The sequence below is a fragment of the Bombus bifarius genome, unplaced genomic scaffold (genome assembly GCF_011952205.1).
Source record: "Bombus bifarius isolate JDL3187 unplaced genomic scaffold, Bbif_JDL3187 scf7180000008047, whole genome shotgun sequence".
Classification (NCBI taxonomy): Eukaryota; Metazoa; Arthropoda; class Insecta; order Hymenoptera; family Apidae; genus Bombus; species Bombus bifarius.
Genome location: NW_022884413.1, coordinates 1187988 through 1207014, shown reverse-complemented (window position 1 = coordinate 1207014; position 19027 = coordinate 1187988). Strand labels below are relative to the sequence as shown.

At 33.7% G+C, this 19027-nt stretch overlaps 3 protein-coding genes and 1 non-coding gene across 5 annotated transcripts in view; 2 read left to right on the top strand and 2 right to left on the bottom strand.

Moving 5' to 3' along the window:
- Positions 1-9418, top strand: part of LOC117207877 (neuroligin-4, Y-linked-like) — a 37327-nt gene extending 27909 nt beyond the window's left edge. Inside the window, exons 5-9 of one of the 2 annotated variants that reach the window (XM_033448548.1) lie at positions 512-704; positions 1620-2064; positions 6119-6392; positions 6528-6674; positions 7030-9418. In XM_033448548.1, coding sequence (XP_033304439.1) covers positions 512-704; positions 1620-2064; positions 6119-6392; positions 6528-6674; positions 7030-7676 — 1706 coding nt within the window. In that variant the 3' untranslated portion in view covers positions 7677-9418. The remainder of the gene's footprint in view (positions 1-511; positions 705-1619; positions 2065-6118; positions 6393-6527; positions 6675-7029) is intronic. The other variant, XM_033448546.1, reaches the window with a different exon arrangement.
- Positions 9419-10358: 940 nt separating this feature from the next.
- LOC117207878 (la protein homolog) lies at positions 10359-12800 on the bottom strand. Its single transcript, XM_033448549.1, has 7 exons — positions 12462-12800; positions 11913-12266; positions 11667-11809; positions 11487-11586; positions 11170-11415; positions 10950-11082; positions 10359-10742 (listed from the first exon to the last, which is right to left on the bottom strand). The coding sequence occupies exons 1-7, from the start codon at positions 12660-12662 to the stop codon at positions 10654-10656; spliced, it is 1266 nt and encodes a 421-aa protein (XP_033304440.1). The 5' UTR covers positions 12663-12800; the 3' UTR covers positions 10359-10653.
- On the bottom strand, positions 10811-10895 carry LOC117208008. The gene has a single exon (XR_004487616.1). It is a non-coding gene; the product is annotated as a small nucleolar RNA U6-53/MBII-28 (small nucleolar RNA).
- A 1004-nt stretch (positions 12801-13804) lies between the features above and the next one.
- On the top strand, positions 13805-16002 carry LOC117207872 (translationally-controlled tumor protein homolog). The gene is made up of 5 exons (XM_033448536.1): positions 13805-13957; positions 14508-14578; positions 14709-14896; positions 14975-15245; positions 15549-16002. Exons 1-4 carry the CDS (start codon positions 13930-13932, stop codon positions 15204-15206), a joined length of 519 nt encoding a protein of 172 aa, XP_033304427.1. The 5' UTR covers positions 13805-13929; the 3' UTR covers positions 15207-15245; positions 15549-16002.
- The last annotated feature ends 3025 nt before the right edge of the window (positions 16003-19027 follow it).

Here is a 19027-nt window from a genome sequence, read left to right as displayed (position 1 = left end):
CTGCAGGTAGACGACGGCTTTACCTATGCACGTGGCAGCCGGTCACAATTCGTCGCCGCTGTCGTTTCGTTCTCCCCTCTGAATATCTTTTATTATCGCGTAAATCTCTTTGAGATATCGTGAATCGTGAATAACGACTTTACCGTGTTGATGTAATAACTTCGATATATCCGGTGGCCCTTTTCGCCTGGACTTTAACGCGTCCCTTCTTCAGAGCAGTATTACTACCGTGACGCTTGAGACGATGGCGAAGAAGGCGCTTCGTTTCCTATCTTCAATGTAATTTATCGCGATGTCCTTACGATCCATTTTACCTTTCATTTTCCGCGAAATAATAGAGAATGGAAATGAAAATTGTCGTCGCGTGCTAACAGTAGGTTTTAACCAGACGTAGCTCGAAGATACAAGCGGAAACATTTGAAAACACAGGATTCGCCTTGTTTATCGATTTCTCGGTGCTGCTGAGAGATCGTCAAGTTCGTTAACAAAATGTGTCGATCAATGTTTGCAGGCCTTTTTCATCGAGTCGTGTTATCGAGTGGCTCAGCGTTAAGCCCATGGGCGTCTGTTCACGATCCGAACGACTTACGATCGAAAGTAGCAAAGCAAATAGGATGTTCCACCGAGGACGACGAAGATATTGCCAACTGTCTACGCGGCATTCCTCTGCGTGAGCTCATGGCCGTCGAACTGCCGGAAATCCGGTAAGATAGTAACTCTTTACGATCTGGATTCGAGGCTGATGCAAGATCCGTGAATAGCTGCCCGTAAATTCCATGTAAAAATTCCTCGTGCGTTACCTGCGCGAAATAAAAAGCTCCGAGTCGCCGATATTATTGTTCTCCGCACGAAAGAATCCAATAAAGTTCCCGTGATCTTGAACGAAACGTATCTTTTAAAATCTGACTGTACTTTATCTGTATTTTATTACGTTTACCGGCATAAAAAGATCGCGGCCCGTCCATAATGCGAATCAAGTTATCGATCATCTACGATTTACAATATCAAATGTCAACTTAAAAGAGATGTTATACATCTATACGTGTAAAGTACTCGATCCAAAAAAAAAAAGTTAATGACAGGAAAAATCATAAACATATATTTGTATAGTGATTCGTATAGTTGAAATAATCAAATCTTGAACAATCATGCGCAATTTATTTCATTATTCATTTATAGAAAACTTAATGAGAGCAACGAACTTTAGCTTGAAAAATTAATTATACGATCATTCTTAACGCAAACATACGTTAACCACGGTAAAACATCCTGAAAAGTCTACTACGAAATTGTACGATTAAGCCAATGTGCAATTACACCAACGCGACTATGAAAACTACGCGCAAGCTCTCATCGTAGTATCTCGTAATTATAACCCTAAAATCCCATGCTATATCGAACGCTATAGCGCCCAAGCCAAAATCATAGTACCGTTTATTCCAGATCAAAGCATAAGTGTAGTCGCTAATCGGCTAGCGCAAGTTTTCGCGAGTCGGATCACGCTATTGTTGGCACCCGATTTACTTGGTCGCCTTATCGATCGACACGGGGAACACCGTACCAATTCGGTATCCTGACGAGCAATGAATCGCGCTAATTCGTCTCGTCTTCCGCTTCAGATTCGTGCCACGGATCGGACCAGGCTTGCCAGTGGACCAAAACAATCCCGATCCAGGGCTGGATATGGAACGAGCCAGCGACACGTTCATCAAAGTACCTCTTATCCTTGGTGTGTCTACTACGGAGTCGAATTTAGATTTTAACGCGAACGATATTCAGTACGGATTCGAAGAGGATCATCGAAATCGAATTTTACGAACGTTCATTAGGAACGCTTATGTATATCATTTGAACGAGATTTTCTCCGCGGTGAGGAACGAGTATACGGACTGGGACAAGCCTATCCTTCATCCTATCATTATAAGGGATTCGACGATGGAGGCGTTGAGCGATGGTCATACCGTAGCTCCACTCATGAGGATTGCCTTTTATCACGCCAGAAGGGGAGCCAAAACGTTCTTCTACCACTTCAGCCATCAAACCAAAGACAACAGCCTTTTGCAGGTTTGTGGAAAAGATTGCACGTTTTACAGGGAATCGAGCGTGCGTTTTATGTATCCGATAACGAAGAAAACGACTGGTGCGTTGAATTAGAATTTTTAACGGTGGGATTATTCTTGAAATTTATTTGGCTGATTTTCTTATACGGTAAAGTCAGTTTTGAAACTTGTTTGTATTTTTCAAGTTTGCTGCTAAATTAGTTTTAGTTGTGTGTAGATAAACTTACAAAATGTACAGTTCGAACGTAATGTTATTATTCTTGATTTTCGTCGGAACTTCCATTTACTTTACTCGTACCACGAATTTTGGAACACAGTGTATACACGTAGGAAATAATTTATAGTCTTTTATACAAATCACTCGCGACCTACAGTACTCGATCCCTTTTCCATTCGTAAATACAAGAACGCGACAGATGTTGGAAGTAATTTAAAAGGAACCGGGTCTTTTAACGATTGAAACGCCCGCATGAAGTGTCGACAGTAAACCGTGGCTCTTTGAACCACTTCAGTCGTAAACTTATTTCTCGACGAAAGCTGTTTCTTTTTTTTTTTTCTTTCTTCCTTTGGTCGTCGTCGTCGACGCCATTTTATTCGCAACTTCTTTGATTCTTCGCGAAATTTTTTAAGTACACACACTACCAATGCCCTTCCTCTCGTTCTCGCCAAACACAGCGAAATATTAAAGATGGTATGGTAGTTTTTCATACAGCTCTTGACTCGACTAAAAGTGGAAAGTGGAACGCGCGAGCCAGAGAACCGGCTTAACTTCGAGTTAATTTTACATAAAATTATACATGTAGGATGAACGAGACCCTCGAGTGTCTTCGTTATTTTTGTTAAAGAAGCATACAGAAGTTGATCACAATTACATTGTGGTAAGAGATGGAAAAAAGCTAAGTGGAAGAATTTCTACTGCGAGAGCTACCTTGCATGGTTGCGCCGATGTTATTAACGAAATTGTATGTTACGCTGGTTAATTCATATCGAGGGTTAATAAATTATAGAGCTTCTCTACCGCTTCAACCTCTGTGTTACTCGTCTGGCCAATGAAACGTATATTCTACTTGCTCGCTTATACGTCGACCGTCGCTACTGGTAAGGAGAATACGTCAGTATGAGGTCAGACTAGTTGTACGCGTAAATTAATACATAACTAGTTAATTGGTACAGATTAATACGTAATTCTACAAGTGGAATATCGATAGAGATAGAAAGATAATTTCAATAAACTGTACTATCCATTGACTTTTAAGAAACAACGAATTTTCCAGTTGACGAATCATTACCGTTTGAAAACTCATACATCACATGGCTCAATTAACCAACTACCCGATAGATTAATAGACTTAATAACGCAAACTTCCAAGAGTCTAACGTCGAGGCAAAGTTCCAACATAGAGTCACGCTTAATTTACATCGTCGTAGTCTTCTGGGGTAACGCAAACGTCCTTCCACTGGTCCCATGAGACGTTTGATTAGGTCACAGTAGCTTCATCGTGAAATCATGGGCAGCGGTTAGTCGGAAGACAAGCACGAGCATAAAGCTGCGAGAAGTCCAAGATCGGAATGGATTCCAGGAAAACGGAAGATTAAAGAGGCAATCCGAACGAGCTGTGAGCTCGAATGCTGTTCTTGGTCTTTCGCTCTGTCTGTTTCTTACTTTGAAATGGAAGGAAATATTTTCGGTGTTTGTACAGATCGAACGGTAATACATTGCTCCTTTTCGTGTCTTTTATCCATTTTGAATTATCGCACTTTCAAGATGTAATTGTGTTGCTTATGTAAATGTAAAATTGTTGTCCTACGCATTTGATTGGCAAATTTGATTTAAAGCAATTTGTCGTCGTTCTTCGAAATTTATGCGCGTCAGCAATCTGATGATTTTAACTAGTTCATTGTGTAATCGCGATGCGCTCATAAGACCGGTAGTTGTCCATACGTCAAGAGGGAGAGAGGCAGGAACTTCAAGTTAACGAGTTTCGTTCTCGGGTCACGGTTAATAGCGATTTAGTGCGTTTAGCTGCCACGCTATGGCCAACTGTGGACGTACAAAGCGAAATTTTAATTAAACGGAAGTCGAGTCGCGTGCACGCCCGTGAAAGGCCATCTCGCTTAATAAGTTTCAGTGTCGTGACTGAAACTCGAAACGCGAGCCTAATCAGTGCGTCGTCCGTGCATTTAGAAACGTTAGGAAAAAATATCGTTGGCTAATTCGAATAGAAATTCGGCATAGAAGAGGCAAAAGAGAGGAAACTGTAAATTTCTAGTAAAAAGTCGAAATGTAACGAATTCAAATCTGACAACTCGACAATTTGCAAACTGACAAAATGAAAATTGAATATCGTGTAATTGTAAATATGATTTATAAAGATGATATAATGAAATATTAAGTATAATTTAATATGTTTGACGTGATAGGAAAACTTTTGGGCCAAAAAGGAATTCTTTTTATCGAAGAAGTCGCATACTTTTCTCAATAAACTGTACGGACTGCATTTCTTGTTATAATTTTTATTATTGTCTGTTATTTAGTAAACTGCAGTACAATCCGTTCTATGAAATTCATTAAATAATCGAACAATTAAATTTCTACGATTATAATAATACATAGTAGCAGTTACCAATCTTATCTATTTATCTGACCATATACTGCGTATACTCTGGCTGACTATACACTGACCTACACCACTTGTTAACTGAGATTAAGCTAACCCCTTAACCTCTTGGCATATTATGTCAATAAAATTAGTACATGATAAATAATAATAAAGTAATAATAATAATAATAATAATAATAAATACACTAAATATTTGACAAGGAACAAATGTTTCTCTCTATGTTGGTACTCTGAAAGTATCATCAATAATAACGTTGATTCGCACACGCGTTCTCAGGTCCCTTCTTTGCAAATAGAACCCCTAAAAAAATCTAAAAACGGGAATTAAGATAACAACGCACGCTGGAACTACCACGTCGAAGAACAAGCCGAGAGTCATTGACCCGAGCGTTACTTTAAACTCGAAAATTAAGCTTCTTTGCCGGTAAATTGAGTATCTTGAAGAAGCCACGCTTAGGTAAACCACATTAACGAAATTCACTTGGGACTCATTCAACAAGCTACAACGTATTTAACGGAACAAAGCTAAACGGTTCATCCGTTAAACGATCCGACTGTATGGGTGCCAGGAGACGAGACGGTAGATCCTCCAGCAATATGCTAATTCGCTGTTCGTTTCTTCGGCGTGTCTTCCAAATGTATGCACATGCATATACCGATCTGCAGCCCATCCACGAGCTTCTAGTAGATCCAGGCGACATTTAAGTCGGCAGGCAGCTGTAAATCCCATTTGCTTGCGCTCTGAATTAACAGGATTTGCATCGCGACCCAGACATTCTGTCGAACGCACAAATAGAATTGGCTGTGTCTCCGCGTGATTCACGCTGCTTTCCAATTAAAATTATCGAATCGGATTAAAATAATTAATCGTCGAACAGCTGGGCCGACAGGAATTTTTGTTTCGTTGTCATCGAGTCGTCCTCGAAAGGAAAACGTGATAATGAACGACGCGGTCGTTAATCTGCGTAATTTTTGAGCGGAAACTTTCTTTCGGACAAACTTTATATATTATATATTAGATGAAAGAACCGCTGTTTCTAAGAATTATCTGGATAGCGTGGTAATTATTCAAGGGGTAAGATAGTTTGAAAAGATAGTATGAGACGTTCATTCGAATCTTTAAGCGTTTAGATCTTGAAATTTCTAAATCTCTTAGTCTTCGAGTTTGCGCGTATTTGATTCTCTTATCGTGGAATTTCCACGTTTATTTCTTTCTCCTAATTGATTGTGAGTAATATTAATAAAAAGTCATAGTGGGCGAAAGTGGGCAAAAAAGAATTCCCTCGTCAAAAAAAAGAGTTCTCTCGTCGATAATGGTTATCCGTAGCTGAAAATAATTTCCGGCGTCGATATCGAATACCGTTTTGAGCAGCATTTGCCGCAGGTTTCGAACGTTACACGTACATGCCACCAACGAACGAAATAATTTTGTTTCAGCGTCTGGGCAGCATTCGTGGCGAGGATATACCGTATATCTTCGGGTTGCCACTGGTGGCTGGAGGAGCTTTCTTTCCCCGGAATTATTCCCGACAGGATCAGGGCGTCGCCGAGGCAGTTCTCACGTTTTTCACGAATTTCGCGAAAACCGGCAATCCGAACGAGCCACACAAAATCGAATCGGTGGATTATGGGACACCGAAGGAGAAAACGCGATACCGTGGTCTCACATGGGAACAATACGAAACGGGTACTCAACAGTATCTCACAATTGGTGAGTTTATTCCTGCTACGTATCTTTTCTTTTCCTCCTATCCGCTTCTTTTTTCATTTATTTAAATACTTGTGCCGCGTATACACTATATGTCGTATGTAATTAGAGAATAATATCGGTGATTAATCGTTTCAGCGATGAAACCGAAAATGAAGAGCCACTACCGTGGCCATAAAATGGCGGTTTGGCTAAATCTGATACCACAACTGCATCGACCCGGAGACGACGATGTCTCAATGCGGCATCATCATTTTCGAGAAAGAGGTGACCACTTTTATGCAGGTAAGAAACTAAAAACTTCTTCTTCAAATAATTTAAATTAAAAAAAAAAATACATTTTGTTTTCGATTCGCGCGAAATATATACTATCTACCAGCTAAGTTAATATTATTAACTAGTACTTTGTATAAAAAGATTAGGAACGAAAAACTTCAATCATACTGGCACGAATACCTGTATCTATCTTACGCTTGCCATATTACATTTTGTACTGAAATTATATCTATGTATTATAAAAAAAATTCAATTATGTAATCATTACAATTAAAAGAAACCTGTCCCTATCATACACGATGTAAGTAACGTTTAATTCACCCAACGAATAGAGTAATTAGAATGCAAGTGTTGAATCTTTCAGGACCAGTACGAGACGAGTGGTACACTCCTCTGCCGCTTGTAGCGACAACCAAGATGAGCGCCTCGTCGACAACAGCGTGCAGCACATCTACAGGTGACGACAGTATTACCGAAGACATTACTCCTATTCTGGACGATTCGGAAGACGACGCTGAACTTTTACAAAGATTAGCTTCTCGTCATTACTACAGTACTACTACAGCCCTAGCAATCACCGTAGGAATCGGTTGCATGTTATTGGTGCTCAACATGCTGATATTCGCCGGCATTTACTATCAGAGGGATCGTGACAAAAAGAGAGCCACGATGGACTGCACGCCAAACGGGCAAGAATCACTACCGATGACTACCAGATCGTCTATGAAAGCTCCAGAAAGTCCTAGGCCAGCGCAAGAACCTCCACCATCGTATACTACCCTTGCAAGAAGCCCTTCGATCCAGGAACATCAACAGATTGCTCAGAGTCAATCGACAGATGTCGATGAACAGCCTAAAAGTGAACAGAAACTTAGCCACGGGACCAGCAACGCCATCCACAAGGATCCCATTCCTCCGAAACCTCCCACGAGAACGACCAGCTCCTTGAGTACTACTAGTGGCACCAATACTATTAAAAAACGTGTGCAAATACAAGAGATATCCGTATAGCATTAGGGGTTGCCCCAAGAGGGCAACATGAAAACCAAGAAGGTGACTTTCATAGATTTTGCGGCGACTGGCGAGTCTAAGTTTTGAAAAAGTTTACAGGGATATGGATTAACAAGTGTCTGGTTATGACACGTAGCACAGGTTGACAAAGAAAATTATCTGTTTGAGTTGCAGTGAGATATCGATGAAGAGTGAAGACTATTGGTGTTACTTTCAACAATTGTTGGAGGAAACTCTAAAGAACAATGAGTTCTAAAGCGACATTCAATTGTATGTTAAGTACTCTCTAATTATTCTGATGTATAAACAGCGATAACTGCCATATGTCACTGAAAAGACAAAGTGCTTTAAAGGAAGACTTAGCAGACTACGAGTGTTCCTCTATCATGCACGTAAGACTTTATGAGCATTTTGAGTGTATTTCTTTGCAGGATACGATGTGTTTCTTCTATGGAATGCTATCAAAGTTGTATTACAAAGCGATTCGAAATGAGTTCATCAAATTTCAACTAATTAATTTCTTGTCAAGAATTACTTAACTTGACTACAAGAACAGTATTGTTAACTAAGAATGAAACATTTACGAAATCAAGTGTCTAGGAAGCCGGTTTCGATTTTCTACAAATATACTGTCGAATAATTAAAATCTAACAGATATATCTTTTCTTTTTATTTGTTCTTTATTTTACACTTAAAAAGCAAAGTAAATTCTAAACTATGATATTTATCTCGCATATTGAAATAGACAAAAGTTGGAAAAAGGTCGTATCTCTAAAATTGTTTAATCTGACAGTATATTTGACGAAGAATGGAATCGATGATAAAAATCCATAAGTCAACACTGTAACTGTCACAATCAGTGTTCTTTCAAGTGTTCTTCTCGTAGCTGACATAATGATCATGTAATTAGAGTAACTCGTGGTATAACTGACGCTGGGCTCATGAAAAATTTCTATTTGCGTTTGTCTATACAACTTAAAAGTGGTTTCGTGTCTTTCCTACTCCAGGTATTGGAAACCGTGCACAAAATCGCACAGAGATAATAAATTAAATAACGTCTGTGTAACACGATCCGTAGAAAATTGTATGAGAGAATGGTCGTCTGAAATGATTTCTAAAATTTAAATGATGATAATTGTACTTCGTAGTGTCACTGTGATCAATATCAATATTTTTTAAAAATCAAAAACAAAATTTATAGATAAAAATCATTATGTTAGTTTCATTTGTCGTTGAAAATTATTCGTCTTTGTTTATTAAAAGACAGGAATTATTATTTATTTCTGTTTTTTATTTGTACTATGAATATACATATTCCACTTTATTACGTGGCATATAAATAGTATAAAGCGGAAGTTGAAGAACTCTGTCAATTTTGCGTTGCCTCCTCGTTATCTTGATATCATCCCTCATTATTTAAAATAATTTAAAGAGAAAAAGAGAAACAAAACCTAAAAAAATGTATATTTAAGCACTCGATACTGAAAGAGATCAGTTCTCGTATTCGCATTAGAATCTCATGCGAATGTTGTGTGAAAGTTCTGGGTTAAAGTAAACAAAAGGAAATTACATGTTTAATGGTTCAATTTGAGTGGAACTCGCACTGCACTTGCGGAATTATCGATGGTTCTCTGGTGACAACATGTGCTCAAAACGTAATCATAAAGTGGAACACAATTTCCTTTAAATTAAATATTATCTACACCTCTTCGACCAAGTAATCTAAGGCGAGATTACGCCCACGTTTATGCAAATATCATTCGTCTTTATAGGATTTTTTAAGCTGAATCTGATGTCTGTGTTATACATACATTAAGAATTAACGAAGAAATTGGACTTATAAAGCTCGGTGTAAATTATAATGTTATAAAGGGATTTATCTTTTTTTCAGATACTTTGTCTCTATACTATTTGCATAATTTTAATTACTGTACGTTATATTACGCATGTTTTAACATTATTTCTTAACTAAATTAAAAGCAAAGCTTACTTCATCATAATTTTCGTACAAACGGATACTCATGGTCATGATTCTTCCATTAGTTGATAAAATTAAATGTTACCGATACTATATATGTACATACATTTCATTTTAAAGATACTATTAATTTTTTATAAATTTGTTCCCTGACATACTTCGTAATCCAGACTGATTATCAAAAACATATTACATAATACAATCATTCTACTAAGAGACAAGTTTTTCTCCGGAAGAAGAAAAGCATCACGAATAACAGCAAACGACATTTCAATCGTCATGTAAAAAGATAAAAACACCTGTTTAATATAGTCGAATTTATCTAATCGATTGTACGCATTTTCTGAGGCACATGAAGTAATGAAAGCGTATTGGTATGATTAAGGACATAACGTTGTACTTTAGATAGCAATCATACTATGCACGGTGTCGCGTAATTGTACTATCGATTTCGATTATTTTCAATACACCGTTTCACAAAGAAAAGATTAGAAAAGGAATACTCATCAAGTATTGTTTGCGAATGGTATGAATCATCAGCACATTATGACTATTCGTTAAGCTGTGTGAACGGGATTATTGAACAAATAACAGTGAAATTTAAGTAGCAGAATAGACGAAACATCTTTGTAAATTTCACTGTAAAACAATAAAATGCTGATTTCTAAATACATTTCCATCTCCAATTAATATAATTACTCATATCCTTATAAGCTAACAGTGTATTAAATTACACGTGGGACTATGAAATAATGTACAATTTACAAATATAAACGGTGTTGTACTTTTATCTTTTTAAATAATACACACTGCTCGAAGCATAACAAAAGAATATGCGCTTAAAGTAGTTTTATCTACCTTGAATATATAGTAGTGTAACATCTATCTTTTCTTATTTTATACAATAAGTATCTGTATAATAAAACTATGATTAATATACATGTTTAGTTGAATAATTATACAAGTTTTGGTTTCTCCAAGATAAATAATATTTCTGAATTATTCAACTGAATTATTCCCTCTTTTAGCAGGAACCACATCACTGCTCTCACTCATACGTCTTTTACTTGCTACTCGTGTGTTACGGCCTGCAACATAATTTTCACAAATTTTACATATGCTTCATTTTGATGACATGTAAATTTTGTAATCATGAAATGTTCAGTGACATTTGTAAGTTTAACTCATTGAAATCCAAAAAACTGATCTCTCAGTATTAGCATGGCAAAGCATCATTACGGAGCAAGAATAGTACTATTTAAAAAAAAGCTATTTATATACACCATTCTACTGACCTTTTTTGCCTCTCTTTCCTTTAAAATTCCTTTGCCTAGAATTTGCCATTTGTTGTCTCACTTTCATAAAATATTTTTCTTCTTCTTCACTCTCAAGGACAGAACAGGTTACATCTTTACCGCGTATAGATATCTTATAAAATAAATGAAAAAAATTTTCACGAAATAAAATATAATATTACGAACTTAAAAATAACAAAAAATAATTTGAAATACTCACTTTACTTTCATGCATTTTGTCAATTACTGTTTTTGCGTCATTTTCTCCCTGTAATCGAGCATATCCCGCTGCATCACCTTTATTAAAGTCAACAAATGCAACATTCGCACCTAATTCACCTAGACATTCCTTAATATCTTCTCTTATACATTCATCAGGTACATTAGTAAAATAAATCACACAACCCTTTGGAAATAGATTTACCTTGTCGCCTTCTTTCTCTTTATCATTATATTCTGTTGTCTCCTAAAAAATTGAACATTTTGTTATTATGTTTAATTATGAAAATAAATGTATAAAATAAATTGTATACTAACAAATTCCATATCAACAGATTCACTTTTCTTTGCTTTTACTTCTGATCTTTTTTGTCTCCTACCTTCCCTTTCCTGTGTTTTAGATTGATAATAGTCAGATCTAAAATCTCAAAGTATTAAATTAAGTATAAAATATTACTAAAACTTTTATAGCAGAGATATATAATCCGATTAACTTACGACCACATCTTAATTAATTCAGTGTCTCCATATTTTACAGATTCCCTAACCATAAAGGCTTTTGCATCCTCTAGAGTTTTGAACTGCACGAAAATGGAACCTTTAAATTGAAGCTTCTTTTCTTTATCCATATACTTCCTCATCTATTAAACAAGAAAATGGTCTGAAGATCTAAGCATTATTTGCAAATTTTTTCCACTCTGATCTGAAAATAATACATCTATTGCACAAGAGTCAGATACTTACAACGATATTATCAACTGGTTCATAAGCACTGAAAAACGTTTTAAGCTTCTCAATAGTGGTGTCCTGTAAAGGAAATCCTTTTACGTAAACTGTCTTGGCCTCCTGTGCCTTCCTATATTCTTCGTTATATATTGGCAAAGGATGCTTTGGAGAACGACGAATCTTTTTTCTATCTTCAGATATTTCCATAAGTTCACTTGATTTTATGGCTTCTAATATAACATTGATATCTTGACTCATAGAGGCCAACAATTTGAAATTTAACATAATAGTCATAGGAACCCATCCTTCGTCCAATTTTGTTTGCTCAATGAGAAATTTATCTCTTTGCATATTCACATCTCCAAAGTAAAACTAGAAATATCGAAATTTTTATTAATTAAATTGTATTATTGCCATTTATGTTATAAGAAAGCTATGAAAATTAAACTTTTTAATTACGTTGAAGAATATCTACATATATCTATACCTATACATATATTGAATCATGAGATATAAATGAATGGATATCTTATTTCCATAATAATTGGTTAATTAATAAAATATTACCTCGACTTGATTTTTTATTCTTTCTAACAGTTCGCTAGATGGTTCCTCAGATTTTACTTTTGGGGAAAGTTCCTCAGAAACCGGCTTCTCGTCTTTAACCTCGACATTGGCATCATTTATTTTAGTCTCGTCTACAACCTTTGTTTTAATTTCTGTTTGAGTCTCTGTTTGAGGAATTGCCTCTCCTTGCCCGTTCTCCATATTTGTTGTTACTATGAGATACGAACTTTCAAAATTTATTGAGACCTGAACAAGAAATCAATTTCGTACAGATGCACTTAAGTCGATGGTCAAACGTGGTCTGTTTTCTCGGAAACAGGAAGTAACCGTTAGGAAGGAAAACGGTATTTGCATCAATATGAAATTTGAAAATGGCTGCTTGTTATAATTTTACAGTTTATTGCAACATAAAATTCTCCTCTTTTTATTATTCTTATCTCCGAGTAAAGTAATAAATTGGGTATATTTGATAATTATATAAGTTATATGACAAATAGGAGAAATAATTACAATGTTAACTATTAAAATAAATTTTTTTAATTGCAATATATCATTTTTTGAAATAAAGTAAAAATTAAAAATAAATGTAAAAATAATTTTTCTAAAATATCCAATAATTTATAAACTGGAACCAAAAATAAAAATTTTATCGGAATTAGCGCGATGTTAGCCGCGGTCATATAAACAGGCCTGAACACTCGCTAGGGAAAACCATCTATCCTTTGAGTTGAAAAAATCAAGATACAGGACAAGAAAAGATCCCCTTCTACGAGATAGACAGAGATAAGTAGAGTGTCTCTGATTCTGTCCGAACAATGTAACATACATTATTGTATTTTTATATTAGCATTAAAATGTGCCTAAATATTTCTTCACACTATTAACAGAGGTAGCAAAGCAAAACGAAACAAAATTATGCAAAACACTTACAATTTCTAATGAAGCCTTACTTGAAAATTAATGTTCCTTGCGATTTTTTGAATCCTTACAATTTCTTTTAATTTAGTTTATAACTGATATTCATGCATTTTATTTATATATACTAAACAAATAACGTATAAATTAACTAATATTTAGTTATTAATTATAAATTGTTATTAAATTACATTAATAGTATATTTTAAAAACTGAAAGCATAAAAAATATAAATCAAAGATTTATTTTCGAAAGATTAAAATGATAATTAAAATGATTTTTAATGCGTCTACTTTTAATTACAATAAAATAAAAATATAATCTGTATAATTGACAAACTACTTCTTTTGCATATATAAAATAACCGGATATGCCTTGTTCCGGAAATGTATAATGATTTTAGATCTTTATGTTGGCAAACAGGTAAAAGATAAAAGAATGCAATGAAGTTGGCTGCAATCTTTCAGTACTGCGCTCCCTTCCGGTTCGTTCTTTCGGGGAGAGTGAGTCTTGTTTAGTTTAGCTGTAATTAAATCTTTCTCCATCTTCCAACATGAAGATTTACAAGGATATTTTTACTGGTACGTAAATTTAGAATATCATTAAATAACACGTGTAATGAATATTTTTTCAAACTTTTTCATATACTAAGAAATAAAATATTACGCTTGATTGCAAACGGACTAGCAGTGACGTTTCTATCACGAGGACCAAAATTTTAAGAGTAATAACTATAAAATGTTTCCTGACTACGGTTTTAATTGTGTAAATGTGAAAATATATAGTTAAACATGTTTTTAATGGTTTCTCATATTATAGAAACATCATACTGCTTGAATATTTAATATTCTAATTTATAACCTCTCCATATGTTCGAAATGACTCATTTCATTAGGAAAATGATACATTTGACACTAATTACATATTTTAAGGAAGAGTAGAGATTATTATTTTAAATTAACTCTTTTTTTAAACTAACTCTGCTGCAATAAAATGATTATTTTGAAGGTTTGATAATTACTTTATACAAAATTTATAAAGTTAAATTTTACGAAATAATATAAGTTTTATATAATTAATTAATTTTACTATATTAAAGGTCATATTTTTATTTTAAAATTTATATTTCAGGCGATGAAATGTTTTCTGACACCTACAAAATAAAGTTGATTGATAATGTTGTATATGAAGTATATGGCAAGGTACCTATCTTTTTACTCTTATTTTTAAATTGTATTTGGATAACGTGTATTAAACTTATATAGTTGTCTGAATACTTATTTATATTGTATTCGTTGTATTAATATCTTTACTTAAATTTTTTATAACTAGGTAGTCACTCGTAAATCAGGTGACATTGATATTGCTGGATTCAACCCATCTGCTGAAGAAGCTGATGAAGGAACGGAAGAAACGGTGGAATCCGGTGTAGATGTAGTTATGAATCATCGGCTGCAAGAAACTTTTGCATTTACAGACAAAAAATCCTATACCTTGTACTTGAAGGATTATATGAAGAAGTAATTATTTTTCCTATAGTAGTGTAAACTATTACTTTAGTAATATTAAAGCAATATTAATAACGCAATTTTCATTAGATTGGTAGCAAAATTGGAAGAGGAAGCTCCTGATCAAGTGGAAGTTTTTAAAACAAACACAAATAAAGTAATGAAAGACATATTAAGTCGTTTCAAAGACCTACAATTTTTCACTGGCGAATCTATGGATATTGATGGTATTGTAGCATTAATGGAATATCGCGAGATCGACGGTGAATCTGTGCCTGTACTCATGTTATTCAAGCATGGTCTTGAGGAACAAAAGTTCTAAACAATTTTAGGTATTGAAGAAATTGTGGGAAAAAATATTGTGAGTTTTACATTTACTATTTGTATTTCGTTAATATCGTAATCACTTAATGTACGTGTAACTGTGTTAATAATATTCAAAAATAGACTTAAATATATAAACATGTTAATTCATGCCTATACTTAAGTTATTTGTATTTGGCATTGCACAAACATGTAAAAGAAAGATGGTGATCAGATTCCCGCTGTGGTGCGTTTCCTCGACATAGCGTCTATTATAGCCATACACTAAAAAACAAAGTTTCGTTACTAAATGCATTAAATACATAGCAAAAGTAAAATTAATTTTCGTACATTTTTCCAGATAAACTCAAAGAAGACTGTACACACGCTGAAAAGCTTGTGAAATTTAGTTAAAAGGAAAACACGATTTTACTTCCAATCTCATTTTATAATGCAGTTAACTTATTCGTTTCAACAACAATCAATGACTCGAAGTCTCACAGGAGTTAATAATTGTACATATGACTTTACTGGAGGGAAGATATACAAGACATCCTTTCGATTGTATTATCTGAGTCTGATTTCCCTGTAGACTTGTAATATTTTCTACCTTTTTTATTGGTCACTTATTAGAGAATTTAATTTATGATTCAAAAATGGAAGATGGGGAAAGAAGTTTGCAGCAATGAAAATATCAAAACATACGTCTAATTATTGTTAACACAAAAAGAAATGTCCTTGGATAACAATTAAATCTGAAACATACTCTGTATAATGTCCATCAAATAAAAAGGTGTTTTCATAAGTACTGCTTACGAGCCGTGTTCTTATTTTGATTATCTAATTGTTTAAATTAACTTTCCGTAATAATACAGGTACATAGTAAAACAAACAATTATTAATTTGCTTCATAAAAATATTATATTTAGACAAGTCAGAATAGACGATTTATCTCTTGGCGCAAGACCATACATTATATTTTTTTACTCAAGGACTGTTATTAGCCATACTGTTTTACAAGTATATTCATAATATGACTTCTTCGCGTTTCTTCCATTAACAACCTCGCTCTCACTATCGCATTCTCTCTTACACTCTTTGTTTTCTATATTTATATAATTTGTGTACCCATCGTTATCGTCATCATATTTATTACGCATATTCTTTTATGAATATATTACTCTCGTTCATTATAAAACAGTTACCGATCCAATATAGAACTCTTCACATTCCAAATACGTTTTCATGTGCCATTACCTGAAAAAGTGTTATGTTAACACATAGAAAAGCGTATTTTAATAATGTAATAATAATTCATATGTATGTACGTATGTACACAGCCGTAAATGTATACATATACATACACGTACGTTTAGTAAATGAACGTTCAATAAGTATATACGAATTAATTATCGCTTCAGAATAAGTCGAAAACTGACATTTACAGCTTAAAGATAGTAAAATTGAACTCCAAAAAATATACGTACATACAATTACATATTTATGTATGTACGCATTCGTCGTTCATAAATATGCACATATAGACATTGCTTTAATTATCGAGCACAACCATAGTGTCATTAGTTACTAAGCACTAAGATGAATTAGTATCTCAATTTCAAACAATGTATTGAAAATGATGCGATACAATTTAACATACCTGATCTCGTTATAATAAATTGTGTTAGCCATGTAGAAATAAAAATTGTTATTCACAAGTACCTTTAAGCTGTTAATACAATAATGATTTCTCAAGTGGAATATTATGTTAGAGAGCTATTCCATACATTTATGATTATTATATTTTCGAACATAAATGATAAATGTTTTGTTCATTAACCTTCTTAACATTACAAATCTTGCGCATAATTCAATGATGTACAATCAAATTATAAAAATCTACTTAATAAAATGGTACAACAATTTCATAAGAATCGTTCCTTTTTTTCTCATTGTTTCAATTCGAAGGAAGAAAGATGAAACATGGAATATCGGACCATGCTAATGTTCCAAAAAATAGTTAATCACAATGGCAGTTGTGTAAGTTAATTTGTTATTAATGTATAGCATTCATATTGATACATGAAAGTTTCTGACATTTATACACACAGAAGGATTTGTTTTTAGTACTCTGGCTTTTTAGTTTAGTTCGTCAAAGGTACAGTATTTAGTAGGACACCTGCTACTTTTTTAAGTGGGATGTACCTTACGATTCAGTAAGGTCGAACAATTATTTTATTCGTTATTACTATTAGTATTAAACTTATTTGTACTGGTCTATGCAGAATGGGTGCGTGTGGAACCTCTTTGATACTACCATAATATACCATGATTTGATATTCTAAAATTCTAATTTTTAATAATAACATTCATCTTCATTTTAGTATAAGAAAAATATAAAAATATAAAATACAGAGCATGGACGTATATCGTTAACCATCTAAACAATTAGGTACATAGAAAGTATTCCTAAGTACCAAATGACGACGAAAAATATACATACTTAATTTAACGTAAGGATTTATTCTCCAATTATTTTAATATTCATAATGGTACAGAAGGTTTGCAACGCACCGCATTCATTCGTTCTAGGACACTGTTACTAAGTAAAACATCACTACATACAATTTGAGCATCGTACGATTTCTATAATAGTTCAAAGAAGTATGGCAAAAGCATCGAGTTTACATTGATTACAATCATGTACACGATTTGTGTATAGCACTTCATTAGAGAAGCATGCTATTATTTGATAGATTTTTTGCTCCAATACATTCCAAGATTCACCATGTTGAATCTCTTACCTTTAATACATCTAATCGTAGGACATTAAAAATTCTGCCATTATCTTTGTTATTCTACTGACCGCTACTGAGGTTCTCAATTATTATTTGTGAAAGAGTTCTGTTTATATGTTCATATATTATTATACGTATGTATAGATATCATCATTTTAACATTTATATATTTATATGAAACTTCATTCACAGGTAGCTTCATTCACGCCCGCCAATCCTAATGGTCTTTCACTTGCTTATCTTCTTTTATTATTACTATTTATTATTACTATTATTACACGTATCGAGGAATTAGATGAGGTGATCGCAAAACGCGTTTCATTCAGAGGTAATTTTGGTCGAGATGTATATTTCCAGTATGGATGTAAAGAAACAGAAGATTACATCCTGGATTATAAAACACCAAGAAAATTGACATTACAGAGGTCGTAATACGATTTTCTTACTATCTTATACGAAACATATAAATATAAGTGATTTGGTTTGAATTTATTCTTGGAAATTATTTGAAATCGTCGAAATTGGATCGAGTAACTATGAAACAAGTTTATCCTGTGTTTGTGTGTCGCACGAGAGAACTATAGAAAAAGAAAAAGAAACAATTAGATATAACAGGCGTTTGAAATGAATAGCAACTCCAGTGATATTAAAAAAAAAATCGGGAATTTAATAATGTGTTTCTTTTTTCTCATGGTATGCATAACATTAAAAACTCTCATCAAATAGATAACAATAACCAACAACTAACAATCGTAAGCATTCACGCAAAAATAGAAATATGTTTAATAATTTTTTAATATTATCATAATTTATATTATCGAAGTAAGTGTGATCATTCCTTACGATTTCTAGAGTACTATAGTAATTTATGTAGATGACTAAAACTGAAGGACACTAAGAAGATAAAACTTTTTCACTCTTCTAAAATCTTAAAATCGAATTACAATCTAGAAAGAATAAATCTTACGAAATATCTTACAAAAGAAAAATATAAATAAATGTTTATTTATACATTTTTTGAATAATGCACCAAGATTCTTTC

Bases quoted from the DNA above. Each gene is read 5' to 3' on its own strand.
- LOC117207872 (XM_033448536.1), top strand. From the start codon at position 13,930: ATGAAGATTTACAAGGATATTTTTACTG. The intron at 14,579-14,708 runs GTACCTATCTTT...TTTTATAACTAG, and splicing joins TATATGAAGTATATGGCAAG to GTAGTCACTCGTAAATCAGG. The intron at 14,897-14,974 runs GTAATTATTTTT...AATTTTCATTAG, and splicing joins TTGAAGGATTATATGAAGAA to ATTGGTAGCAAAATTGGAAG.
- LOC117207878 (XM_033448549.1), bottom strand. From the start codon at position 12,662: ATGGAGAACGGGCAAGGAGAGGCAATTCCTCAAACAGAGACTCAAACA. The intron at 12,267-12,461 runs GTAATATTTTAT...CGATATTTCTAG, and splicing joins GAATAAAAAATCAAGTCGAG to TTTTACTTTGGAGATGTGAA. The intron at 11,083-11,169 runs GTGAGTATTTCA...TTATTTTATAAG, and splicing joins ACAAAATGCATGAAAGTAAA to ATATCTATACGCGGTAAAGA.